Source organism: Aythya marila (assembly GCF_965140915.1).
Source record: "Aythya marila genome assembly, chromosome: 3".
NCBI classification, from domain to species: Eukaryota; Metazoa; Chordata; class Aves; order Anseriformes; family Anatidae; genus Aythya; species Aythya marila.
Genome location: NC_139044.1, coordinates 8,909,205 through 8,932,100, shown reverse-complemented (window position 1 = coordinate 8,932,100; position 22,896 = coordinate 8,909,205). Strand labels below are relative to the sequence as shown.

Sequence of the window (22,896 nt, the reverse complement as noted above, 5' to 3'; positions counted from 1 at the left end):
CCTGAAGGGCAAAGGTGTCCAGGAAGCCTGGACAATCCTCAAGAAAGAAATATTACAGGCACATAAGCAGGCTGTACCTGAGTCCTGTAAGACTAGATGGAGGGGAAGAACACCAGCATGGATGAACTGGGGACTTTTATTGAGATTTGGGAGAAAAAGACGTTCTAAATGTCTTTTAAAGACCTCCAGAGATGGGGACTCCACCACTTCCCTGGGCAGCCCATTCCCATGCCTAACAACCCTCTCAGTAAAGTTCTTCCTAATATCCAACCTAAACCTCCCCTGGCACAACATTAACCCATTCCCCCTCGTCCTGTCACCAGGCATGTGGGAGAACAGACCAACCCCAACCTCGCTACAGCCTCCTTTAAGGTACCTGTAGAGAGCAATAAGGTCGCCCCTGCGCCTCCTCTTCTCCAGGCTGAACAAGCCCAGCTCCCTCAGCCGCTCCTCGTAGGACTTGTTCTCCAGGCCCCTCACCAGCTTCGTTGCCCTTCTCTGCACCCGCTCAAGCACCTCGATGTCCTTCTTGTAGCGAGGGGCCCAAAACTGAACACAGTACTCGAGGTGTGACCTCACCAGAGCCGAGTACAGGGGGACAATCACTTCCCTAGCCCTGCTGGCCACACTGCTTCGTATACAAGCCAGGATGCTGTTGGCCTTCTTGGCCACCTGAGCACACTGCTGGCTCATATTCAGCCGACTATCAACCAATACTCCCAGGTCCTTCTCTGCCAGGCAGCTTTCCAACCACTCCTCTCCCAGCCTGTAGCTCTGCTTGGGGTTATTGCGATCATTGGGTCCAACCACCCTGCCAAACCAGATTCATTAGAGCAGGCCACCCAGGTAGGCATCCAGACGGGCCTTGAATATCTCCAGAGAAGATAACTATTATTTTATTAATATATTGGTCTTTGACAACAATTTCTATATTTTTAAAGAACATATTAATCTAGTGTTTTAGAAATGAAAGCATATTAAAAATACCTCCTCAAAGTTTCGTGTTTGTCAAGGTGACAGGTAAAAACTACATCCTTGCATGTCTGCTTGGAATGTTCTAAGATAGGAATGATACAAGACTTTAATTTAAAAAAAAAATTTCTTCTTCAATGTTTTAAGTGATCATTTCTCTTATTCTTGCAGAAAGGTGAAGTGACTACCATTTCCCATACTGAACTGCTTTTAGATGATATCATGCACAAAGATTTTAAAGCCTCAGCAGCACCCCTCCTTGAGACTGAAGAAAAAGATACTTTCCGTCCAGTGTACAGAGGAGCTTCAAATGCTGTCTGTATTCGTCTATTTTGTATTGATGAGAAGTATGAGACTAGGTAAGTGTGGATGAATATTTACTGCTTTCCTAATCTTAGTGACAACTTTTAATGTAACATTTTTGGACAAATCTGAAAGTGACAGTACCTGCTGAAACTAGGTTAGATTTTTCTTTCCTTTTTTTTTTTTTTCTTTTACTTTCACTGGTAACTTACTGAAATTTTCAACCTCCAACTAGAACTTCCTACCTCTGATAGAACTATGGGGACAAAAATTAGCAAGTTACTTTTGGTGGAAAAATGCTGGTTGAAATTGGATGTTTCTTTTTCTAAATAAACATTAATTTCAAATCTAAGAGAGAAGTGCAGTGCTTGTAAATCTGTGCTCATAGAAACACTGATACATACAAAACACTGGTACATACGAAAGAATAATCATGTTGCAGGAAGTCTGTACAAGAACAGTTAATTTATGGACAATCTAGACTAAAACAAAATGAAGCAAGTCAATTATTCCAGAATAGAATAATTTTTTATTTTAAATTAATACTGAGGTGAGGGACTTGCTCTGAAATGACTCCCACTACACCAAAGTAACAATACAAAACTGTGATCTGCTGCAACTATGTTGAGAAATAATTTCTCTGTAGCCTAGCTGAATTCTCTGTTCATAGTGTCCTTCTTAGGATAAGGACCTGTCATTTCTTTGCCCACTTCTGACATTCTGTTCTTCATGTGCACCACTGTTGTTCCTGTTCAAGATATGTTCATTGTGTTTATCTCTGAACATTGCAGTCTCTTTCGTCTCTCCCTGGAGACATCTCTGGAACAGTTTGAATTCCAAGATGGATATCTGTGGAGAAGATAACATTCCTTTCCGTAGTGTTCTCCTAAGATTTACACTCATGCAAGGTCCTCTCTTCAGAACTGAGGAGTCTGTAGATCGTGGTGTTTTCAGATATTTTCCGTGTATGCTTCCCTAACTTGCACTAGCTTGATCCACCTGTTTGCAAAAGGTACTGACCGTTAGAAAAGCAAATATGTCTGAGAGGATGACATGAAGTAATCCTGGCTGTATCTCAGAATATTGTCCTGAAGGAGTTACTGCTGACCCTGCATGGCATGGATCCCAACATAGTAGTTTGGTTTTAGTGTAGGTATGATTGAATCTTAGCCCTCAAGGGAAGTTCACTGCTGAGGCATTTGTGTTATCCAGTAAAGTTGCTAAATGTTTCCATCTCCTAGGTGTAGAGCTGTCTTGTGGCTTGCTAGTGCATTGTAAGTAAAATGCAAAGGAACCAAACTGCTAGTATATATCTGCAGACGTTTGATACTTTTTTTAAACCCGCTGAAAAATCTCCTACCTCTGTGCTTGAATTCCTTGCTACCAAGAAGGTACCAGATACCAAAGAATATAAAAATATGTTGCTGCAACATTTATCCTTTCCCTTAGATATTTTCCTAACTAGTCATAATTATGAATTACATGTATATAGGTGAATATATAATACCCTATCAAATCTGTATTTTTAGCAATTTTAGTTTTCACATTTTTCACTTAATCACAAATATATTAATTTTAAAATACCTCTGCTTGCATCTAGTAATGTTGTTGGTGAAGAAATTAAAGGGAGCTTAGTTATTTTAATTACAGGTCTAGATGGGGAGAGGTTTTATCAGTATTTTTAGGTAACCTATATCTGTATAGAATATCTTCAGAAGACAAATCTTGTACTTTGGAACAATACTTCATAAAGCTTCATCATAACTCTGTTTGATGGGTTTAGAGGTCTTTGGTATCCTTAAACACAGGAGAAATAGGATTAAATTATTAAATTTCTTACAGCTTTTTAAACTCAGATGTCACCTTTCACTGTCCCTATTGGACAAAGAGTGTAATTACTCCAAACCAGGAGGTGAGAAGTGGAGAGGTTAAATGGTCAGAAGCGATTTCAAAATATTGGTGTTGCCATTAGTCTGATAAAGTACATTGGATAGGTTTGCCAAATGGATACTGACACAAGCCTTGGAAATACTGTGGTGCATGACAACAACTTTTTGTAATCTCATTTAACGTTTACTATATAATGCTGCTCTCTTAGCCCATGGAAGTCTTCTGGAAAATATTTCTTGAGTCAGTAACATCTAAGTCAATTTTTTCCATTCAGTGAAGAAAGCAATGTTTTGATATTATTTCAGATGTTGAGGCTTGTTCTTGTTAATAGTGATGCTTCAAGCATGCTGACGTGCAGCATGTGACATCTACAATTGATTAACATTGAGTTAGCAGGACTGTCCAATTAGCATTATGCATAAATATTCCTTGCATTTATGGAGAAGTAAATATTGAAATGTTTAGGATCTGTTTGTTATGCATTTTATGTAATAATGTTTGCTCTTGGTTGCAGATCACTGGATTTTTTGCATTATGTTTTCAAGCTTTTTCCAGTACGTATACTTTAAAGTTTGTGTATGCTTGGTGTGACAGAAGTGCAGCTGTCAGAAGGAGTATTTAGGTCTGATGCCTGAGTAATTCAGTGACTCACAGGAGTACAGCATGGCTAGCTACACTGTGCTGAGTTACCCTGAGTCTGACTTCTGTTTTTGGCTGATTTTGGCCTTTCTGTATTGTCTATATAAGTTCTTTGCTTATGTTCCATGGGGGATTTTTTTTAATACATTTTTTGAGGTGCACATTTAGAGAGCAAATGTTTCAAACTCCTTTAAAATTGTGTATAGATCTATATGGTACCTAAATTAAAAATAATACCAAAGAAAATACATTACAGGAGCCAGAGTTAAATCATAGGAAGCAGCACTATTAAGGGAATCTGTATTACTTGCCTATATCCTAAACCGTGGGTGTTTAGGGCAAATCTAACGTGAGGTAAACTAGGATATGAATATACAGTGCAGTAACTACTTACCAGGTGTAGTAAGAAAAAAATTAATCACACAATGTGCTCAAATTGACTGCAAATACGATGTGCATTTGTATGAATAGGCAACCTGTAGCACATGCACACCAACAATGCCAAATTCAGGACAAGATGAACATCACTGTATGTATATAAACTTATATCCTTCAGGTTTAGTGTGTGTGCAGTGTAAGCTATGGTACTGTGCATGCACACTGACTATTTGTTCTGGATCTTAGGACACCCTGCTCTCCTTGATGGTCTCACTTGGCTGCAAATGTGCAAAAGATCCCCGACAGGCATACATTGTCTTAAAATTCCACTGCAACAGAATTGCAGGGTAGAAAAAAAAAACTCTCAAGGAAAATAAATAAACCCTAAAGGTGTGGGCATAGGCATAATGTTTCCACTGAGGAAGAAAAGAAAAACAGGGAAGGGAAGGACCTTGAGGGAATGCCAGCATTTTAACTAATAAGTCTTTACTACTGAAGCTAAAAGGCCCATTTCTATAAGCCAAGTTTATGTTGGGCTCATCAGTTCCTTTGTGCTGCCCAGGCATCGAAGTATCTTAAGTAGAACAGCATTTGGAGCATATGGATGTTTTAAGCATATTTTTTAAGTTAATTTATTTTCTTTTTATCCCATCTAGTCAGAAGCTTTTGTGTAAAGCTGACATTGAGATCACTAAGAACCTATATTCTCTGCAAATGTTTTCAGGACAAAGACTTCTGTATCATCCTTGTGCCACATCATGTGCCGGAGTTCTGCTTGATCCGGAGTTTTGTTCGTGTTGTCCCTTACTTTACTACCCAACTTGGCCATGAGCTTTATGTGTTCCACCGTGCAGGATTGCTCAAGTGAGTCATGCACCTCGTGACAACAAATGATGTATTCTGAGTTACTTTTGTGGAATATACTTGCATCATCAAACCTAGCACCAGATGCACATTCCTTCATTATCTCAGAGCAAGCTGATATGTCTGCATGGTACAGCACAACATCTTGCAGAAATGGTAGCTTGAGTTCCAAAACCAGTATAGTTGAATAGCATGGGACTGTGCCTGGAACAATTAGGATCCAGGGCTAAGTAACTTAGTCTTCAGCAGCATTACTGCAACTGTCTCACTTCTTGTAGAGTGAATTCTAAGCCTACTCAGATGTATCTCCACATAGCACTATACTAGATGGTGTAGAAATATCTTATATTTTCAGTAAAATAAATTAATTAGTGACTTGATTTTTAATGAAACAAAAAATAAGGTAATTAAACATGTAAAAGCAAGTGGTCTTCTGACTGCCAGCATTTATATGGTTTCCTGTAAAGTAAAAAGAAAATTGCAATAGAAGGATTCCTTGAAAGTATGAATGTATGGTACTAACTTAATGAAGATGAACATTATTATGGATGAGTAGCTTCTCCAAGCTACTTCATTGTAGAACAAGACCAACCAAGAAATATGGTGCCATGTTTGACCTTTAGACTTGAGTTGGTTTGAATAGCATTGATATTTGAAAGCCAGGTGTAGATTTAATTCTTGGAAACATGATAAAATTCTCTTGCAAGAGAGAACTGCAGTAATGTATTTCTTGAACATACACAGCAGTAACTTCATTGTTGAGTATCTATTTTACCTAATTGATCTCTCTTTCTTGTGTGTGTCAAATCAGGTATTTCATGTTTTTCAAATTTATGCTACTCTGAACATTTCTGTAGTCTGAAGTATTGGTAAACTGGGATGCAGAAACTCTGTCTTTATAACTTCTGTCACAATCCTTCATTTGTATCACAAGCCTGTGCTGGCCCAAACACCAGTCTTAAATTTTTGACACAGTAGGACATTTTCCTTTTGTTTCTTATTAATGTAGCTAAATACTCTGTGATTTCAGAGAAATAATTCTGCTTTAGTTGCATACGAAATCACCACTGATGGTATACAAATAGTCTCTGCAGGAACTGGCCAGCTACTCTTGGACATATGCAGAAGCCTTTTACCATGAGATGAAATTTGGCTTCTGTGTATTGTGTAAGAATCCAGCTGGACAAAGATAAAGCCACTGGAGTAATTCCTGTTAATCTCAGTCACAGCTGTTCAGTAATCCAGCAGTAGGATTGGTAGTCATGAGTCCTTTTGCGATTTTGTTCAAAATTAAACTCGTTATCAAGGTTTTTAAAAGACCTTAACATTCTGATTAAATTGTGCATATTCCAAGTCATACCAGTCTTTCCATGACAACAGAATAGTGTCATTAGTAGCATTTTCCAGCTTTCCTGCAGCTGTGCTGGAAAGGAAAAAATAGACTCTAGGTGAGGTTTAGGATCAGAAGAGGTGTGGAAGAAACCAGGTGAAGCTTTTAGAAAGTTTCTGTGCACAACTTGGTGTACAACAGTAGATACTCCCTTCGGGAAGAGGGAAGAAAAAAAATTATGAAAAAGTAAAAGATCAATATATTATACTTGCACCAAAAGCTTTCAAAAGGCATGTGAGTGAAAAGGACATCACATAAAATGGATTAAAAGGAAAACAGGGGTAAGAAGGTGGGAATGTGAAGACATGAAAGGGCAAAATCAGAAGAGGCACAGGCACAAAATGAGATACTGATTAGCAAAGGTTGTAAGAGGAGTAAGAAAAAGTGTTAAGTACACAAAAAGCAAGAGTGCAGCAAATGGAAGTATAGGTCTACTACTTAACAGTGAAGGAGAAAAAATAACAGATGAGAAGGCATAGGCTGAACTGCTTAATGGGTACTTTCCTTCAATTTTCACTAAAAGGCATAATAATAATAATAGTATACTGGCTTCTGAGCAGTCAAAGGAACTGGGCATCTAAAGTGAGCTAATTCTTTGCTGGAAGAGAAATGAGCCCAAACCTTGGATAGTCCTTTCTATTCTTTCATATTGATAGTGGATCTGGATGTTTCATTATTTATATATTTATTTTATTTTTAAAACAATTTTCATTTTTTATGTGTTCTATTTTTTCTAATGCTAAAAATGTAGTTCATGACTGGCCCAATCGCTTTCTCTTGGCCATTGGAGGGGGAATAACTCAAACCATGGGCACACTAGAGTGGCAGGGAGATAGAGTGCTCACAGGTTGAAGAGTTAACCAGATTGCTGGTCTTGCTGGCCATTATCCTCATCACTTGTTTCATCTTGCAATTAACTGTCTGTGGAAATGTGTTAACAAGTGTGGAAACTGACCCAAAGCTCACTTAGAAATTCAGGATTAATTTGTAATTTGGATGCCAGCTGCAGGGTTTCTTACAGAATGCAGTAATCAAATGTATTGTATGCTTTTGAGCACTCAAATAATTGAGTTGAAAGTATTCCATGAGATCGAGCTGTGAAATTTGCCATAACATATCATATATTAGGTAGGTATATATTTTTAAAATTACTAGAACTGATATTAGAACCATATTCCACAAAATCAATATTAATGTGACTTAGGATGAAGAATAGCACATACAAGTTTAAATTGAAAACAAGAACTACAGGAATGGAAATTATACTACATGAATTGCAGGCTTTTGTAAACTGTGGGTAAAAGATCTTAATTCTTGGAAATTAAGTTTTAATTGAGTTCCTTGGACAGCACTCCGTAAGTCTTAATTGCATGTGCATCTTGTTTAACCATGAAGGGTTGATGCCTTTAAAAGATAACAATAATTTCTCAACTGCTGTAGATGGTTACTGTGAAGTAAATTTTTTCGTTTTTGTGTGGGAACATGTTTTATAACCAAGTGTGTGAACTAGTTAGGTGCCAGGGTATTCCTGTCTGTAGTTAACATGTTGGTGTTTTTTGCACAAAAAAACTGTTGGAACATGGTACGTTGCATAAACATTTTTATACCGTGTCACCGTCACGTGATTAGTAATTGGCAATTTTATGTTTAGCAGAGGCATTTTATTTGTGTAAATTTATCCTCACGTATAACTGTTTGAAGAATTGAGGCCCAACACAAGTGTTAGTCATTTGGTGTTTATTGGAGAAATTCCTGTGTTGTATTGATATTTCTGCCTTTCTTTTGTTCTATATCTGAAGATAACAGTTGGCTCTACTTATTTTTTTTTCTCCCCCCACCCCCTTTTTTTTTTCCCATGCTTGTATATTAATGGATTCTATTTTTATTTTTAAAGATTCCTTACTTCTTGTCTCTGGCTTTTAGTCTCAGGAACACATGATACCTTGTGGTTACAGCTATGGCTAGTCTTTGCTTTGTGCAATTGGGATTTAAGTGTTTAGTATCAATTAAAGCAGCATTCCTGAGTTGTTTTATGCAGATGGTGTGTGATCTTTCCTGTTACTACACAATAAAATTTAATATATGCATTTGGAACAACTGTCATGTTGCAGCCAATTTCGGCTATGAAAAGACATATTTAGTGCTTATAGAAGAAAGACATCTTCACATGTGTGATAACTGTAGCCTTTAACTTGTAACAGAGCAAACTTCTACTTTTTTTCTTTTTTAATAGATCCTTTACTGTAAGAAGAGCAACAACAAATGATATACCTGGTGTCAAAATGCTTATTAAAACCCTTAGCTTGAATGAAAGTATATTGAATGACTTAAAGATATTTACTTCGGCTCGCAGGGAACCAGTGAGTATTTGCTGCAAATGCATTTACAATAGAATGGATAAATAGAGATAAATACATCAAGAATTTATTCTGTTACTCCTAAACAGGTGTACTGTGTCAGTACCAGCAGTTGGTATAGGCTGTATTCAGCCTGACTTGATGATTAATCTGATCTGTGGACTAGATCAACTGCCCCTTTTTCTGGTGATTCTGCAAATGCTGAGACAGAAGCAGGATGGATACTTTGTTGTTGTTGGCCACCCACAGCCTGATTTCCATTGTTGGTTTTCTTGCATGTACATCTGACTGCATGATGAACATGTGTTCATGTAACACGTGTTTTGTGACATGATAGGGGCCTATTTCTCCTTCCCATAACACAACCAGACATATGCTTAGGAAGCAGTAGGGAACATCAGAATATTTTTGCTTGCTGGAACACACTACATGGACAAAATGTGCCTATGTTTATGTTGCTGTTGCCTTTCAGGATGGGACCCCTGTACAAGCATTCATAGCAGAAGTTTTGGATCAAATTGTTGGCATTTCAGTCATTAGAGATGAAATGGTAAATTCTATTTATATTTTCCCCATTTGCTATGTTTGTGTTGTATGAAAATAGTAACAGTGAGCACTCAGCAACAAGGGCTGAGTTCTGTGCTTGTCACTATACATGTACCTAACAGAAAATACATGTGAAAAATAATGCTTCTCTAAGCTTTCTATCTCTTTCCTATGTAAACTGTATTATTTCCCTTCTCATGGACTATGATTGACATGCAGATGAAAAAAATATTATCCCGTTATTTGCAAGAAATTTTTTGATGGGTTCTGAAAGTATGCCTCCTGCATCCTGTTTTGGTTCTTTAGCATAAAGCCATTCTGCCTCCAGGTGTTTGGAATTACTTATTTTGCCCCCAGTATCCAAAGTCAGTGAGCAGTTTTGCTAAGCATACTGCAAAGAGTAGCAGCTGTCCTTCTGGATTTCCTTTCTTAACTTCTTTTCCCAACAGTAGTTTATAAATTGCACTTGACTATAAAACAAATGAGCAAAAAACATATGCTCTAATGGAGTACCAAAAAAAGATAAAGTTGCACATTATTCTTGGAAAGTAAAAAAAAAAGTTCTTTAATGCTTAGTTTTATGGACTTCTGCTGTTATTGAAAAGGTATAGATCTTTCAACAAGAAAGATCTTTCAACAAGATCTTTCAACAAGAAAGATCTATAATCTATAATAAGATTATAAGATTATAATCTATAATAAGATTTTTTGTTTTGTTTTGTTTTTCCCCCATGAATGTCCATTAACCTTTATCAGCAGTTGTTGTGAAGGGGTCAAATATGCATTCCCTGTAAATGAAGGTGGACAAATAGAATAGTAGTTTTTGATACAATTAAAAGATTTCCAATAAAAATGTGTTCAGTCAATGTGCTTTTCAATTGAGAATAATCCTTAAAGGCTCTTCATTTTCACTGGAACAGGCTGTCCAGGGTGGTTGTGGAGTCTTCTTCTCTGGAGATATTCAAGGCCCATCTGGGCGCCTACCTGGGCAACCTGCTCTAGGGAACCTGCTTTGGCAGGGGGGTTGGACCTGATGATCTCTTGAGGTCCCTTCCAAACACTTCAATTCTGTCATTCTGTGATTCATTTTGGTATTCTTATTTAATTCCTTAATTGATAAAAAGCAACTCATTGGCTCTTGCTAAAATACTGTGGATGTAGCTGTTTCATCACTGCTGATTTCCAGTTTCTTACTTTCCAGGATATTGAGTATATTCGATCACATTACAATATTGAAGACTTTATTCATTTTAACCACCACGAGCAAGAGGAACATGGACATCTTAACCACTTTGCCTTAAATCCAATATTTCATCACTATACCAAACACTTTTTGAAGGAGATTCTTCGCTTAGCCCACAAATCTTCTCTTTACTACCCTATTTATCCACAGTATACAGAGGCCAAGGTAATAAGGAAGTTGTTTGCATTTTACATATGAAAAATTGTCACCTTTGCTCACTTTGTTCTTTTTGCTTCTATGACTGACTTTGAACAGGAATTGTCTTAGCAACCTGGAGCAAATTGTACTTTGTTTTCTTGTGCTACATAACCTGCATTCACGGACAAATCTGTTGCATAGCAGGCCTAGTCTGTAGTGCTGTTAGCAGTGCACACAAGTCATGACTTCCTCAGTATCTTCAGGAAGTATGTGGAGGACCACAAGTTTGGTGTGTACTTGTCCATGGCTCTTTACCTAGGCTGTTAAGAGAGAGGAGCTCTTCTTAGGGGGTGGCTTCTTCTGAGATGAGTGAGTCTTTGTGAGTGTCTGTTTTTCTATCAAATTTAGAGGATCCTAGGGCAACTGTCCTCTAAATGTGGTTAGATGCCTAAAGTTACACACGTTAGTATGTTGCCCTGGGTGCAGCACAGTAGAAGAATAATTTGTTTGCTACCTCCTCATTGTTTCTGAGTGATGTACATCCTGCTTCTTACCCACATAGGTTCTCGTATTTGTTGTATGAGCCCCTTCCATTAAATATACTGTAGTACTTATGGTCAAGTTTCTGCCCTTTATTGTCCTTTCCCATTAGATCTGTTACAGGATGAGGTAGCAAGCATTCAGTATTCCCAGTCCTGCCTAAGTAGGACTCTTTGAGTTAAAAGCTGTAGTTTGAGTTCATTTCTTGCCCCTAGGTTGGATGTGTAGTTTCAACTTTGTACAAACAAAGAACTGTCGCAACTCATCAAGTGAGTTTTCTGTTTAATTGCTTTCAATAAGCAAATACATCTGACATATCTTTGTCATTTGCATATCAGTTACCAAGCAAATATTAAATGACAAGGTATAGTGCACATATATCACCTTTATATTTAACAATTTATATTTCTTGTCATAGTTTATTACTAGAACCAAATTGAGTTGTGCTGTCTCACATACAGCTACTCAGCTACACAATGAGTTTTGAGAAGTACTCCTATTTGTTAAGATTCAGAATGAATTGGGGGACAGGAAAGAAAAAAGGAATTATGTCACTGAGCATTGTACAACATGAGCATGTGCAAGGGAAAAGTATCAAAACAACATCCAAGTGGTTTATAAGAACACTTCGAAAGTGATTTAGATACTTCAGACTTTCATCAAAACTCAGGAGGATCTAGGCACCTCATTGTTACTGAAAACAAACGTGTTTCTGCAAGTGCTACAGAAGAAAAATAAGAACCTAATCATGGATGAGAAGATTAATTTCCAAGAACATAATTTGTGGAAGCAGAAGAAAAGATTCTTCTAAAAATACCCACGTCTGTTTTGTTATCAGTCTCATGTCAGGCAAGAAAAAGGGAGCACAAAGTAAACTTTACAATCATGTCAATGCATTTGTGTGCAGCCATCTACGGCTAGTATCTGGTCCAGCCAAATCACGTAGGCTCCTTGCAGAATTAACTGAGAAAACACAGTGTGTGCAGAGGGCAGTTCATCTATCGATCATAGCTACCAATCTTAGGACAGTAAGAATTGCCCTCTGGAGATGCTCACCTCTTTCTTCAGCTCTGAGGGGTGTCTGCGTGGCTAGCTGGACTAAGCTCCAAGCTTTTAGATGGCGACTGAGATGAATTCAGTCCTCTGACTTATGTGGTTTTGGAATTGTCACCTTTTTAACATAGGAATTTTTACGAGTTGGACGGGGCCATTTTCAGAAGGGTGTATTTTTCTGCTTCTCCAATGTGCACTTTTGTGGAGTTCTATGAAGAACTATTGGTTTCTCTCTTGAGAAACCAATATCCTTGTATAACATTAGGTTCTCAAGTTCTTCAGAGGCACTTACAAAAATGCAGTTTAATGGCAGTGGATAGAAGGAGACATTAATCATACTAATAATTCCAGTTTGGTCTATTTCCAGGTTAGAGTTTCTTTAAGTTACTTTAGCTCATCATTGCTTTCTAATAATCAGTAGAAGTGGTATTTTACTCAGTTCTCAGTGTAGTAACATTTTTTTCGATCTTTGTGGATGGAATGGTACTTCAGTGTAATTTAGTTTGAATTAATGGTCGTTCTCTATTTCCTGTAATTCTTTTCTTTTTTTCCTTTTCATGTCATAAGTTATGATGGAGCTAGTCATACCATAATAGATGGAATAAAGCTACATCTAATGATCCATGCTAGTCACATTAACATTAGGGTTTTCATTCACTTCAAGTTTATGCCAGTTTATTAACATTTATCACTTGTATGAAATTGACATTTTAGTTGGTATAGAATTTTTGTATAAATTCATAACCGTTCTCTGCCAAACAAGCAAAGGTTAGCAGTAAGTAGATAACATAGCTTAATGAGGTCAAATCAAGCTGATTCATGATCACTGTAGAGAAAAATATCCTCCTGGGGAAAATACTTGTGCTGAATAATCCCATAAACCAAACCACTTGTTTATCTGTCATTCCCACAGAGATAGTAATGTAATTACTCTCATAATTATCTTCATTAGTGTCAGGAATTATCTGCAATTCATTCCTCTGCTCTGAGTATGTTTGTTTATTTACTGATTTTTCTCTCAGATTTAGCCAACAGACCTAAGAATTTTGTATTTGCAAAGCCATACAAGAGACATCTGTGATGCACTGATCTGACATTCTCTCTACTGAAATATAGATCTCTGTCTTTCAGTTTCAGAATCCCCGTGCCCATTCCCTGACATCTGCCCTTCATTACATGGTTCCCGTGCGACCAAGACGACAGATTGTCTATCCTCTGGAAGAGCTTGGCATAAACGCTCCATCAGAGCAGGTCTCCAAGGATCAGGTGGGTAACAGAAGCAGTAGCAGACAAGAGGCGTAGTGCCAGCTAATGCAGGGTTTGGCAGATGGGATGGCATTACCAACTTCATGTTGATAGGTTGCTTCTTAATTACATTGAACATGGTGTCCGTACCTTTACAATCTCAGCTCTGCTTCTGCACTACCATCACTTCTTCTAAGCTTGAATTTAAAACATATTGCAACCAGCAATCACTGAACTATTACATTTACCTACTAATGCATGCTTATGTTTTACCAATATTTTTCCACGATGGTACTTTCAGACTCATAACACATTTTAAATGTTCTGACTTACTATTTATTCCCGCTTCGTGGTAAGTTTATTTATGTATTATGCTCTCCAAGTGCAAAAATAGTTTTATGCTTCTGACAATTTCTGTAGAAATTTCTTATATCATTTTTTTTTTTATCAATCCCAAAGTCAGTTTTCTTCAATGCATAGGGTACCTTCAAAAATGCTTCAAAATACCAGGAATAATTTAACAGCAAATAAAAAGTTTCTTTTCACTACCAAACAGTTTTTACTTATGTAGGACTCATACAGTCCTTACAGAGGGTCCCTACAGAGTTTCTGAAATTCAAGTCTCTTAAAATGTCATTGGTTAAATAACTTACACTTCATGCTATCTTATAGTTTTAAATAACTAAAATATGATGTGAAGAGGCTCCTCACAAGAATAACTAGTAAAGCTGAAATACTGTGGAAAAAAACAATTAGTGATAGATACTCTCAGTAGGTGGCTGTAATTTACTAAAGAAACATAATTAGAGAGCTTTATGTCTGTCTACTACCTTCCAGTTGGCTGAGATGGATTCCCATATAATATTTTTAGTGCTGTCCTTTTCGCAGTTAGTCAGTAATTTTTGGCATTCAAAACTCTTAATTAGGCAGCAATTGGCAAGGCAAAATCCAGAGCATGGCTGAGCCCATTGAATTGAGATTGGCTTTGTTGAACAAAGTCTTTCCCTCAGCATGTACATCCTTACCTTCCTCTTCTATACAGAATAAACTATCTAACCCTTCTTTTTTAAACTCCTTCCTATTTTATCTTTAAAGTGTGCTGTTACTCCTACTAGAAGAGCTCATCTTAGTGTTTTTATTTGAGATAGAAAATTACAGACCTCCAATTTCTAAGAGATTTGCAAACTGGTGTCTGTTCCATTCCTGGGTTCTTTCTGAGCATTTCTGAGAGTTGCAGATAGTGAGATAATTGTTTAAAATCTCCAATGTTTAATAAATTTATGTCGAGTAAAACACACAAGGATTTCACTAGCAAAGTTTTGCTGGGGGAAAAAAAAGTTAGCACTGTGTAAGTATCTGTGCATATGCACCAGCATTAATTATAGATTTTTGACAGACTGTGTTCTACCAAAACTGACATCTGGGGTTGATCCCTAGGCAGTAACTTGAGGATAAAACTAGGCCTGTACTGCTGTCTCTAGTTTTCTGAAATACCAAGAATGTGAAACCGTACAAAGCTAAACTGACTCTTCTGTTGAGTGAAAGAAATGACCTCTGGTCAGCATTGGTTGGGAAAGCTTCATAATTTAAGAGGTAACCTACCTTGGGGAACTGCATATGCTAGTATAAGTAAAAAGCTGTTGCTGCTTTCAGATCTTGGATATTTTGTTAGCTCTGGCAAGTAGCCAGGCATAAGGCATTTGCCCTGTCTTTAATGTTGCAGAAAGGAAGATTGATGCAAATCAATAATCCTACTCTTCCCTGCAAAATCCTGCAGCTAAGTTGCAAATAAAACTATGTGTATTTTTATAAAATTAGTATATTAGCTTTCAGCAGTCACAGTATTATTATACCTCTACATTATTTTAGCAATCAAAAGGTGTGCTCAGGCACTCTGTAGACAGAAAGGCACAATTCCTGTTGCAAGGAGCAAGATACTACATATAACTCCTTGATAGATTAACTCTGCCAAATGGAAAGGTTAAGAATATCAACCTCTAAAAATAACGAGACACATTTTGGCCATGGAAGAGAGATGCTAGCAGGCTATAAAGTGAAGTGAAAGGGAAATGAAAAAGAATGTTGGAAGGAAAGTGTGGAGAAGAAAGAGGGGAAAATGAAAGGCAGAAGAGGCTGGAGTAGGAAACTTTCTGAGGCAAGCACCTTAATGACAGCAAGGAGAAAATGTCATTTACCATCTTTGTCAGGATGGTTTTAAACAAGATCTTTCCCAAGCTGTTGTGTAGATACGGGCAGGAACTTGCAGGGTCTTAAAACTGTTGGGCAAGCAGGGCTTCCAAGTAGTTGAGACAGCTCCACCTGTCCTTTTCACATGTTTCTTCTGGCTTGCTAAGCTTCTTTTAATTGAGGTGTCTTTTTCTTATTATGTTAAAACAAACAAGCAAGCAAACAAACAAACAAAACCCACTTATTTCTCAAATTAGTGCAAGCCCACTTTGTTCCTGAAAGCTGAAGGACTTGCAATTCCTGTTTTAGGTAGCTCTGCAATGTTGGCAGTTTTTTCACATGGCATTTACAATCTCTGTGTTGTAATTTAAGTCAATTTTGAAAATGTAGAATTTTCATTTGAAAATTATTTTTTCAATTCTTTTTCAATTCTTTCTTGAAAATTCTGCCTTTCCTAATTAATCGCTTGAGTATCTCTGTTAAGATGGAGATAATTGTAATGAAATTCTTGCTTTGACACCCACAAGATGCCCCTTGATATCTAGCCATCAACATCTGCTTCTCATCTACTGCTTTTGCAGCTTTTTGCCCTCCTCTTGTCCCAGCCTTTTTTAAAGCTGTCTCTCTCCTTTTCTTGCTGCAAAATTTATTTTTCACCAGTAACAGCTTGGGGCTCAGCAGCTCAGCCATTCGGTGTCTGAGCACAGCTCTTGATTTGTGCATATATATCTCTGTAGGCCATTTGTAACTTAGTATCATAGAGAGAGTACACAGTGGGAGCCTGGGGGCTCAATCAATTTGTGTCTTTCTTTAATACATTCCAGCCTGCTTGTGACCTTGACGAGATTCACTTGTAAACAGTGACCAAGTACAGATAAAGAGGACCTGCAAGGACTCTCTTCCCTGTTTCCTTCCTCCAAAGCCAGAAGCCAAAGCAGTGATCTAAATCAGGAAAGCTTTGCCCTCAGCTATTTCCCACGTGTTGCCAGTCCAGATGGATTGTGACTGTGCAGAAGAGAGGTGGTTTTCCTGCAGGTCTGGATCAGTTGTCATAGACAGATGAGCACCAGAAGTTGTTTTTTTGTCTGTAATAACTTGCTCCCCTAATCCCTCTGTCAAAGCTCTAGTCTACTCCAGAGTCTGGAAAAAGAGAGAAGAGGAAAACCCTATGTGCTACTCCGCATGGACTCCTGGCCTGCTCACACCTGTTTTTAGCAAGCAGAATGAACTGGGTTTTATGGTGTTTATGACAGCATGGGTCCTTCCTTCTGTAGTCTTTCTCAGAGAGCTTGGTGTAAGATAGAGATATTAGCTTTTAATGCAGAAATTTATCATATGAAAACATAACTTACGAATAACCAAGCAACTATTTAACTGCAATTATCCAGCCACCCCATTCACTCCTTGTCCTTTCATTCAGTATTGTTTCTAGTTTGAGACAGGCTTTGGCCTGTGTTGCCTCTTTGCTCATGGTTAAAATGGCTGTGACTCTGAAGAAATATAGTCTTTAGACACTCTGTTCCTCTTCTCTGATTCTTGTCCTTGTTATTAAAGCCTTGCACTGGTTTTAAGGCAAGCACTGTTTTTTTCACTGTTGTTCCTAAATCACGACTCTGTACTGCTTTGTCTTGTGCTTCAGAAGACCTGACACTTCCCAAGCAGTGCCTGTCCATTTCCTAAAGGGCTAAAGATTCTTATGACCATAGTAACATCTTCCTGTAATAGTCACTAATGACAGTGTGTGTTTTTACTGCATTCCTTGAGATGGCAAATACCTTTTGCTGCTGATTTTCTGTCTGATCCTGCAAAACTCTATCTTGCATCCCTTTACGGAAGAGATTGGGATAAATCAGGTGAGGATTTACTGAGAAGGCACAGAGGGGGGGCAGCCTTATGCTTCCCAGTCTCCTGCTGCAGCCCTCTGGAATGGTGCTATTGTTAATGGTCTTATTTGCATTTAGTCCTGGAAGTATCCAGACTTTGAAATGCCTGTTAAGCCTGCACTTCTCTAGCAAGCATATCAGAGGTTCCACATATTAGCTCAAAATTGCATCAGGCCATACATCTGCCAAGCTATAGAGTTTCATGACACAGACCTGAAAAAACTCCTGTCTGCTCATTAGATCAAACACTTTCTACAGCTGTCCCAAATCAAAAAGAAATCTCTGATTTTTTGTTTTCTAAATCAGTAAACAGCATTGAAGCGCCAATTGGCAGAAGATCCAAAGATTCAAAATCTTAATTCCCACAGTGTTAAAACAGATTATTATTGTGTTTTGCACATCTGTCAGTCATTTCAGTCATTTATGTTAAAAAGCAGTTGGTTACAGCAGAATACTAAATATCTTATGAAGTGCTGCTGGCCTTTAAGGTGCCTGTACTTGTTGGTGGAGTAGAAAACTGTAGATAATGAAATAATTTTTAATGATATCTTCATAAATAAACAATTTGTAAACTTGTTTGCTTTCTCACCATCTGGGAGCATTCTGTTATCCATCTGCTTCATGTAATTATCAATAAAAGGGAAGAATAGGTGATATAATTAACAAGAATAACTGATCCACAGCGAAGAACAAAAATGTCACACATCTGTCAAATTATTTTCTTGTTTCTGCCCTATCATTATTATTCATGCTATTGGGTTTATTATATATGTTTTTATTTCATGGTATCATTCAAGCTGTCAGGTTTTATTGCACAGTTCAGAATTGTTTCTTGTGCTATAGCTTATAAAAAGAAGGAAGAACAATTGAATGTTGTGGAAGTCTACACAGCATTGTATAAATCTATTTTAAAATAACACACACAATAAATCTTTCTCGGGTAATTTTGTACTTCTCAAGTCATGCTACAGGTGCGTTAAAGGAAATGTCTAAACTGGGGCAAGAAGTAATAGGTGAAGGAGTGACAGGCAAAAGCATGGAGTGAGGTGCTCAAGCCAGACTTGAGCTTGCAGAGCTAGTCCACTGTGAACTTGTTCAAGGGTTGAGTGTTGCCAGGGTGCCTGGATTGATGTCCAGGAAATGACTAGGGGGAAGATTACCTGTACAGCAGTGGGTTTGATGCTGCATCCCACCACAGAAAAAGTTAGCCATAGTTCTGTGAATGCCTTCTCTTCAACATTATTCAGTAAAAAAATCGAAAGTGCACTGAATTACTAAAAGTGGTTAAGAAAAACTGTTGTTGCTATTTTACGTTATAGCTGTCTGCCCTCCCCTAAAATGTATTTTGACTTCATAGAAAATCTGTAACGATAGGAAATTTCATTTTGGCTCAGTTTGTTCTATGTAGATTGAAGTGAGGCAGTGGAATATATTAAAAGTGGCTAAAACATGAAAGTTGTTTGTTGTTTTTTAAATCAGTAAGCCTCTGTTAAGATAAAAGAGAATTAATGTAGAAAAAAAAAAAAAAAAAAAAGCTTAAGTAAAATGGGCAAGAGAATTCCCTGCTTTTTAAATGTTAAGATTGATGGATCGAAGTAAAAATACAATCATTCCTACATGATATAATTTGTATGTGAACATGTTGATATTAAAAACAAAGGCTTGGCATGTAGTTTTCATTTAAACAGGGAAGTAGTATTAATTTTTAAAGAAGTAACTGTTGCTTAAGATGCTATTGTGCCTGAGTAATGAATTTTTAATGCTGTTGTAGCATATGCATGGATTAAAATCCATTATTTATTGTACCTCCACTTGCTCGGTGAAGGTGATGATTTTTATAGCACCAATAGTCGTGCAAACACAGCCATTCTGAATTGATGGCTGATAATAAATTTCCTTACTGTAAATGTCAGTGGGTTTTGTGTATTGCTGCCATTACATCTTGTTTGGAAGGCTGAGTATTACACAATTATGGGAGGCACCAGATGGCATCATTAACAGGAATGCTCTGAATGTTTACCACTTATGTGCATGTGTGAAATTAAAAGTAAGGTGACCTATCTTTATTTTGAAAGCATGATGTCAGTGCTATACAGGTGTTAATGACATTTGCAGCTAACTAAAATAGTAATTTCTGCTTAAAAACAGGTCAGACTTGTTTTCAAGCTGTTTCAAAACATTTCCAAAGACTTTGAAAGTGGTATAATTGCAATTTGCAAGGAGGGAAATAGATGTTTTTTTCTCAAAGAAAGGTAATGTTGATTATTACAAAATGAAGAACCACAGCTGTTGTCACTAAAATATGACTCTACTGCAGTAAGCTGTGAATCAATCTCCCCTTGTATCCTCATACTGTTAGTAATTATGTTTATTATTTTCAGTGTGAAATGTGATGCTTGCCTGTCTTTTAGATTTTATGTTTTAAAGCTCTTAATTTTATACATGTTTTACATTCTTCAATGAACTTGGTACTTCAGGAAAAATCTACCTATGTGCCTTGAGCCTGTGTGTGGAGTAGGTCTGACGGACAGAGATGATTCTGCCTTCTCCCTTCCAAGAGCATATACAGTCCTGTTTTGAGATGGGTATCGTGGAAGTTATGATGTGCTGTGGTGGTTTTCTAGTGGTACCTGTTATTAGCAGCCATATTATTTATTTTCTAAAGAGAAATCCCCGGAGGGAAACCCTCCCGAGCCAGCCATCAGTGACAAATTTTTACCGTGAGGTCCTGTCAGGGATGTTCAGCTTTTACAGTTTATAAACAGAGAGGTGAAGCAGGATTTGCTTAAAATCAAAGCTTAAGAAAGTCCTGTCTTGTGGAAAAAAAAAAAACACATTGTAAGGTCTGGAAAGAGTAGTGGTATTTTCAGTTGCCTATAATTTTGCTGTTTATAGGTAAATCTTGATTTTAATTTACTTTGTTTATTCTACGTGAAGGTAATACAGTCGATGTGCATTGTGGTGGCACAAGAACTATGTACAAATAAAATACATAATAAAATAATTAAAAACAAACAAACAAACAAAAACACAAACAAGAAGTTAAGGAAACGTTTAAGTTAATAATGGTCTGTGGCTGAGACCTTGGTCCTAGTGCAGGAAAGTATTTTTCCATATCCATTTATGTTTAGAGCCAATTTGAATAAATGACTGTTATCCCATTAATTTTAAATGGCTTTGGTTCAGACTGTTAGACTCTAACTTCTCTTGTGAAATTACCAGTAACAAATTAGTTTTGTTTTAAAATGACTACATTTGCAATCTACTGTATTTACCTTGGAGTTGGAGTGACTTAGTAGATGTTTGATAATTATGCCACTAAAAGCAGGATTTGAGGAATTCTGTCACTTCTGATACTTGGGAAGCGTTTGCTTGTTCTTTTGACCCTTTGGGCTCCAGCCTTCTCTGTGCAGAGAAGGAGGGCAGAGCGCCACAGCTCTGATTTTGGTGCAGAGTAATGATCAGGACCAAGCTTCAGGGACCTGCTTGTGGGACCAGGATTTGGAAAGAAACTTCTGCCTTTTCCCTATGGAAAAGAAGAACTTCTTCACTGAAAGGGTTGTGAGGCACTGGAACAGGCTGCCCAGGGAAGTGGTGGAGTCACCATCCCTGGAGGTCTTTAAAAGACGTTTAGATGTAGAGCTTAGGGAAATGGTTTAGTGGGGACTGTTAGCGTTAGGTCAGAGGTTGGACTCGATGACCTTGAGGTCTCTTCCAACCTAGAAAATTCTGTGATTCTGTTATTCTGTGATTCTGTGAAATGCACGGTAAAGAAAACACTTGGAAATCAAGGACTGTAAGATTAGCAATGAAAGCTGGGTTGGCTATTGTACTAGTGTTCAGATGTCTTAGAAATTTGTTCAAGTAACTTGTTTAAAGATGTCAGTTACCAAAATTAATTGTATTGGTAACATGGTTATTGCAAACTATTCTCTACGGTAATTTTCAACATCTAAATTATTTGACACGCGTTTTTCATGTTTTTCAATTAGCATTTTATTGCAGTCTTAGGCTGATAAAAGAAAACTTTGTTATTTAGCATCTGCCTGCTTTAAAGGTGTACGTTATGACTTTCTCAGGGTCACTGTTGCAGGATCATGGTGAGGCAGGAGCTCCTGGATGCTCAATTTCTGAGGTGGTTTGCACCAGCTGAATTGCGGATACAGTCACCAGAAAATCTGAAGCACTTGTTTAGCTTTCTTGCAGTTGTGCCTGGGGCATCTGGTACACTAAATGGTACAAATAGAGAAACTATGGCTATTCTTCCCTGATGAGAAGGCAAGAAACTGTTACTGGTTATGGATTAATTGCATTCTTTAGGGGAAGGTATGTCATTCAGGGGAGCTGATCAGTGGAAAAGCAGAGTTGTGCTGCAAGAGCAGGCCTGCTCTTACCCCTGCCAGGAGGCATGTGGGCCACAGGGAAAATGCAGATGAAAGTTTGCTTTCTTGGGCACCCCAGCGCTACTTATCACCAGCACTACCGAGCATGGCACAAAGGTGCGCACCGGGAAGCTGCTGGTACCCACTGCAACTGCCAGCATGGTGCAAGTGCCAGGAAGGTGTCCAGCAGAATGGTTTCCATGGCGTCTCCCCGAAGTGCCTCTGCCTCTCCAGAGCAGAGCCATCTCCATGCCGATGAGCAGCAGAGGGCTCAGTGCCATCCCTGTCCTCCTGGGCAGCAGTGCCAAGTCTGTGGCTGTGTGCTTGCAGCAGCCTGGCACTGTGTGCCCGCCAGTATCGTGCAACCTGGGAGAGTTTTGGGGCATGACGGTGCCACCTGAGCTGCTGCTCTTGGCAGTACCTTGAGGTGCTGGGAGCCCAGTGGCACTGCCAGGGCACAGTGTCCACTGCAGGAATGCAGCAGGTAGGGCTCCATGGATGCCACACAGTCAGCAGCTCGGAGAGATGCAGTGCAGCCTTGGGATGTGTGCTGCATCACTCATGCTTCCACTGGGGGGAAGTGCTGTCAATTAAGAGGACGGTCTGTGGGGCTGCTGTCAGCACTGCAAGCCTTCATACATGTAGATGCTGGGTTTGTGTGCAAGATGGAGGCATCGGTTGTTCTTCTTGGCAGATGACTGAGGGATTATTGGTGGCATCTGCAATGAGACATTGGGATAACCAACAGCACTGATGAGCTGTGTGCAGTAATTTACCCGCCCCTACACATTGGCCCAGCGTCCAATCCAGTTGCTGTTTCCAGAGTACTTCAAACTGCTAGGATTCTTGACTTGGTTCGGTGTTTCTGTGCAAGCTGTGTACAGTC

General features: G+C 38.3%; 1 protein-coding gene across 1 annotated transcript in view; it reads left to right on the top strand.

Moving 5' to 3' along the window:
• CFAP61 (cilia and flagella associated protein 61) overlaps positions 1-22,896 on the top strand; it is a gene marked incomplete at both ends in the record, with an annotated part of 103,715 nt that overhangs the window by 20,567 nt on the left and 60,252 nt on the right. Inside the window, 7 exon segments of the mRNA XM_082758156.1 lie at positions 1,144-1,331; positions 3,680-3,719; positions 4,907-5,046; positions 8,670-8,796; positions 9,266-9,343; positions 10,541-10,747; positions 13,445-13,579. Of these exon segments, the coding sequence (XP_082614282.1) occupies positions 1,144-1,331; positions 3,680-3,719; positions 4,907-5,046; positions 8,670-8,796; positions 9,266-9,343; positions 10,541-10,747; positions 13,445-13,579 (915 nt within the window).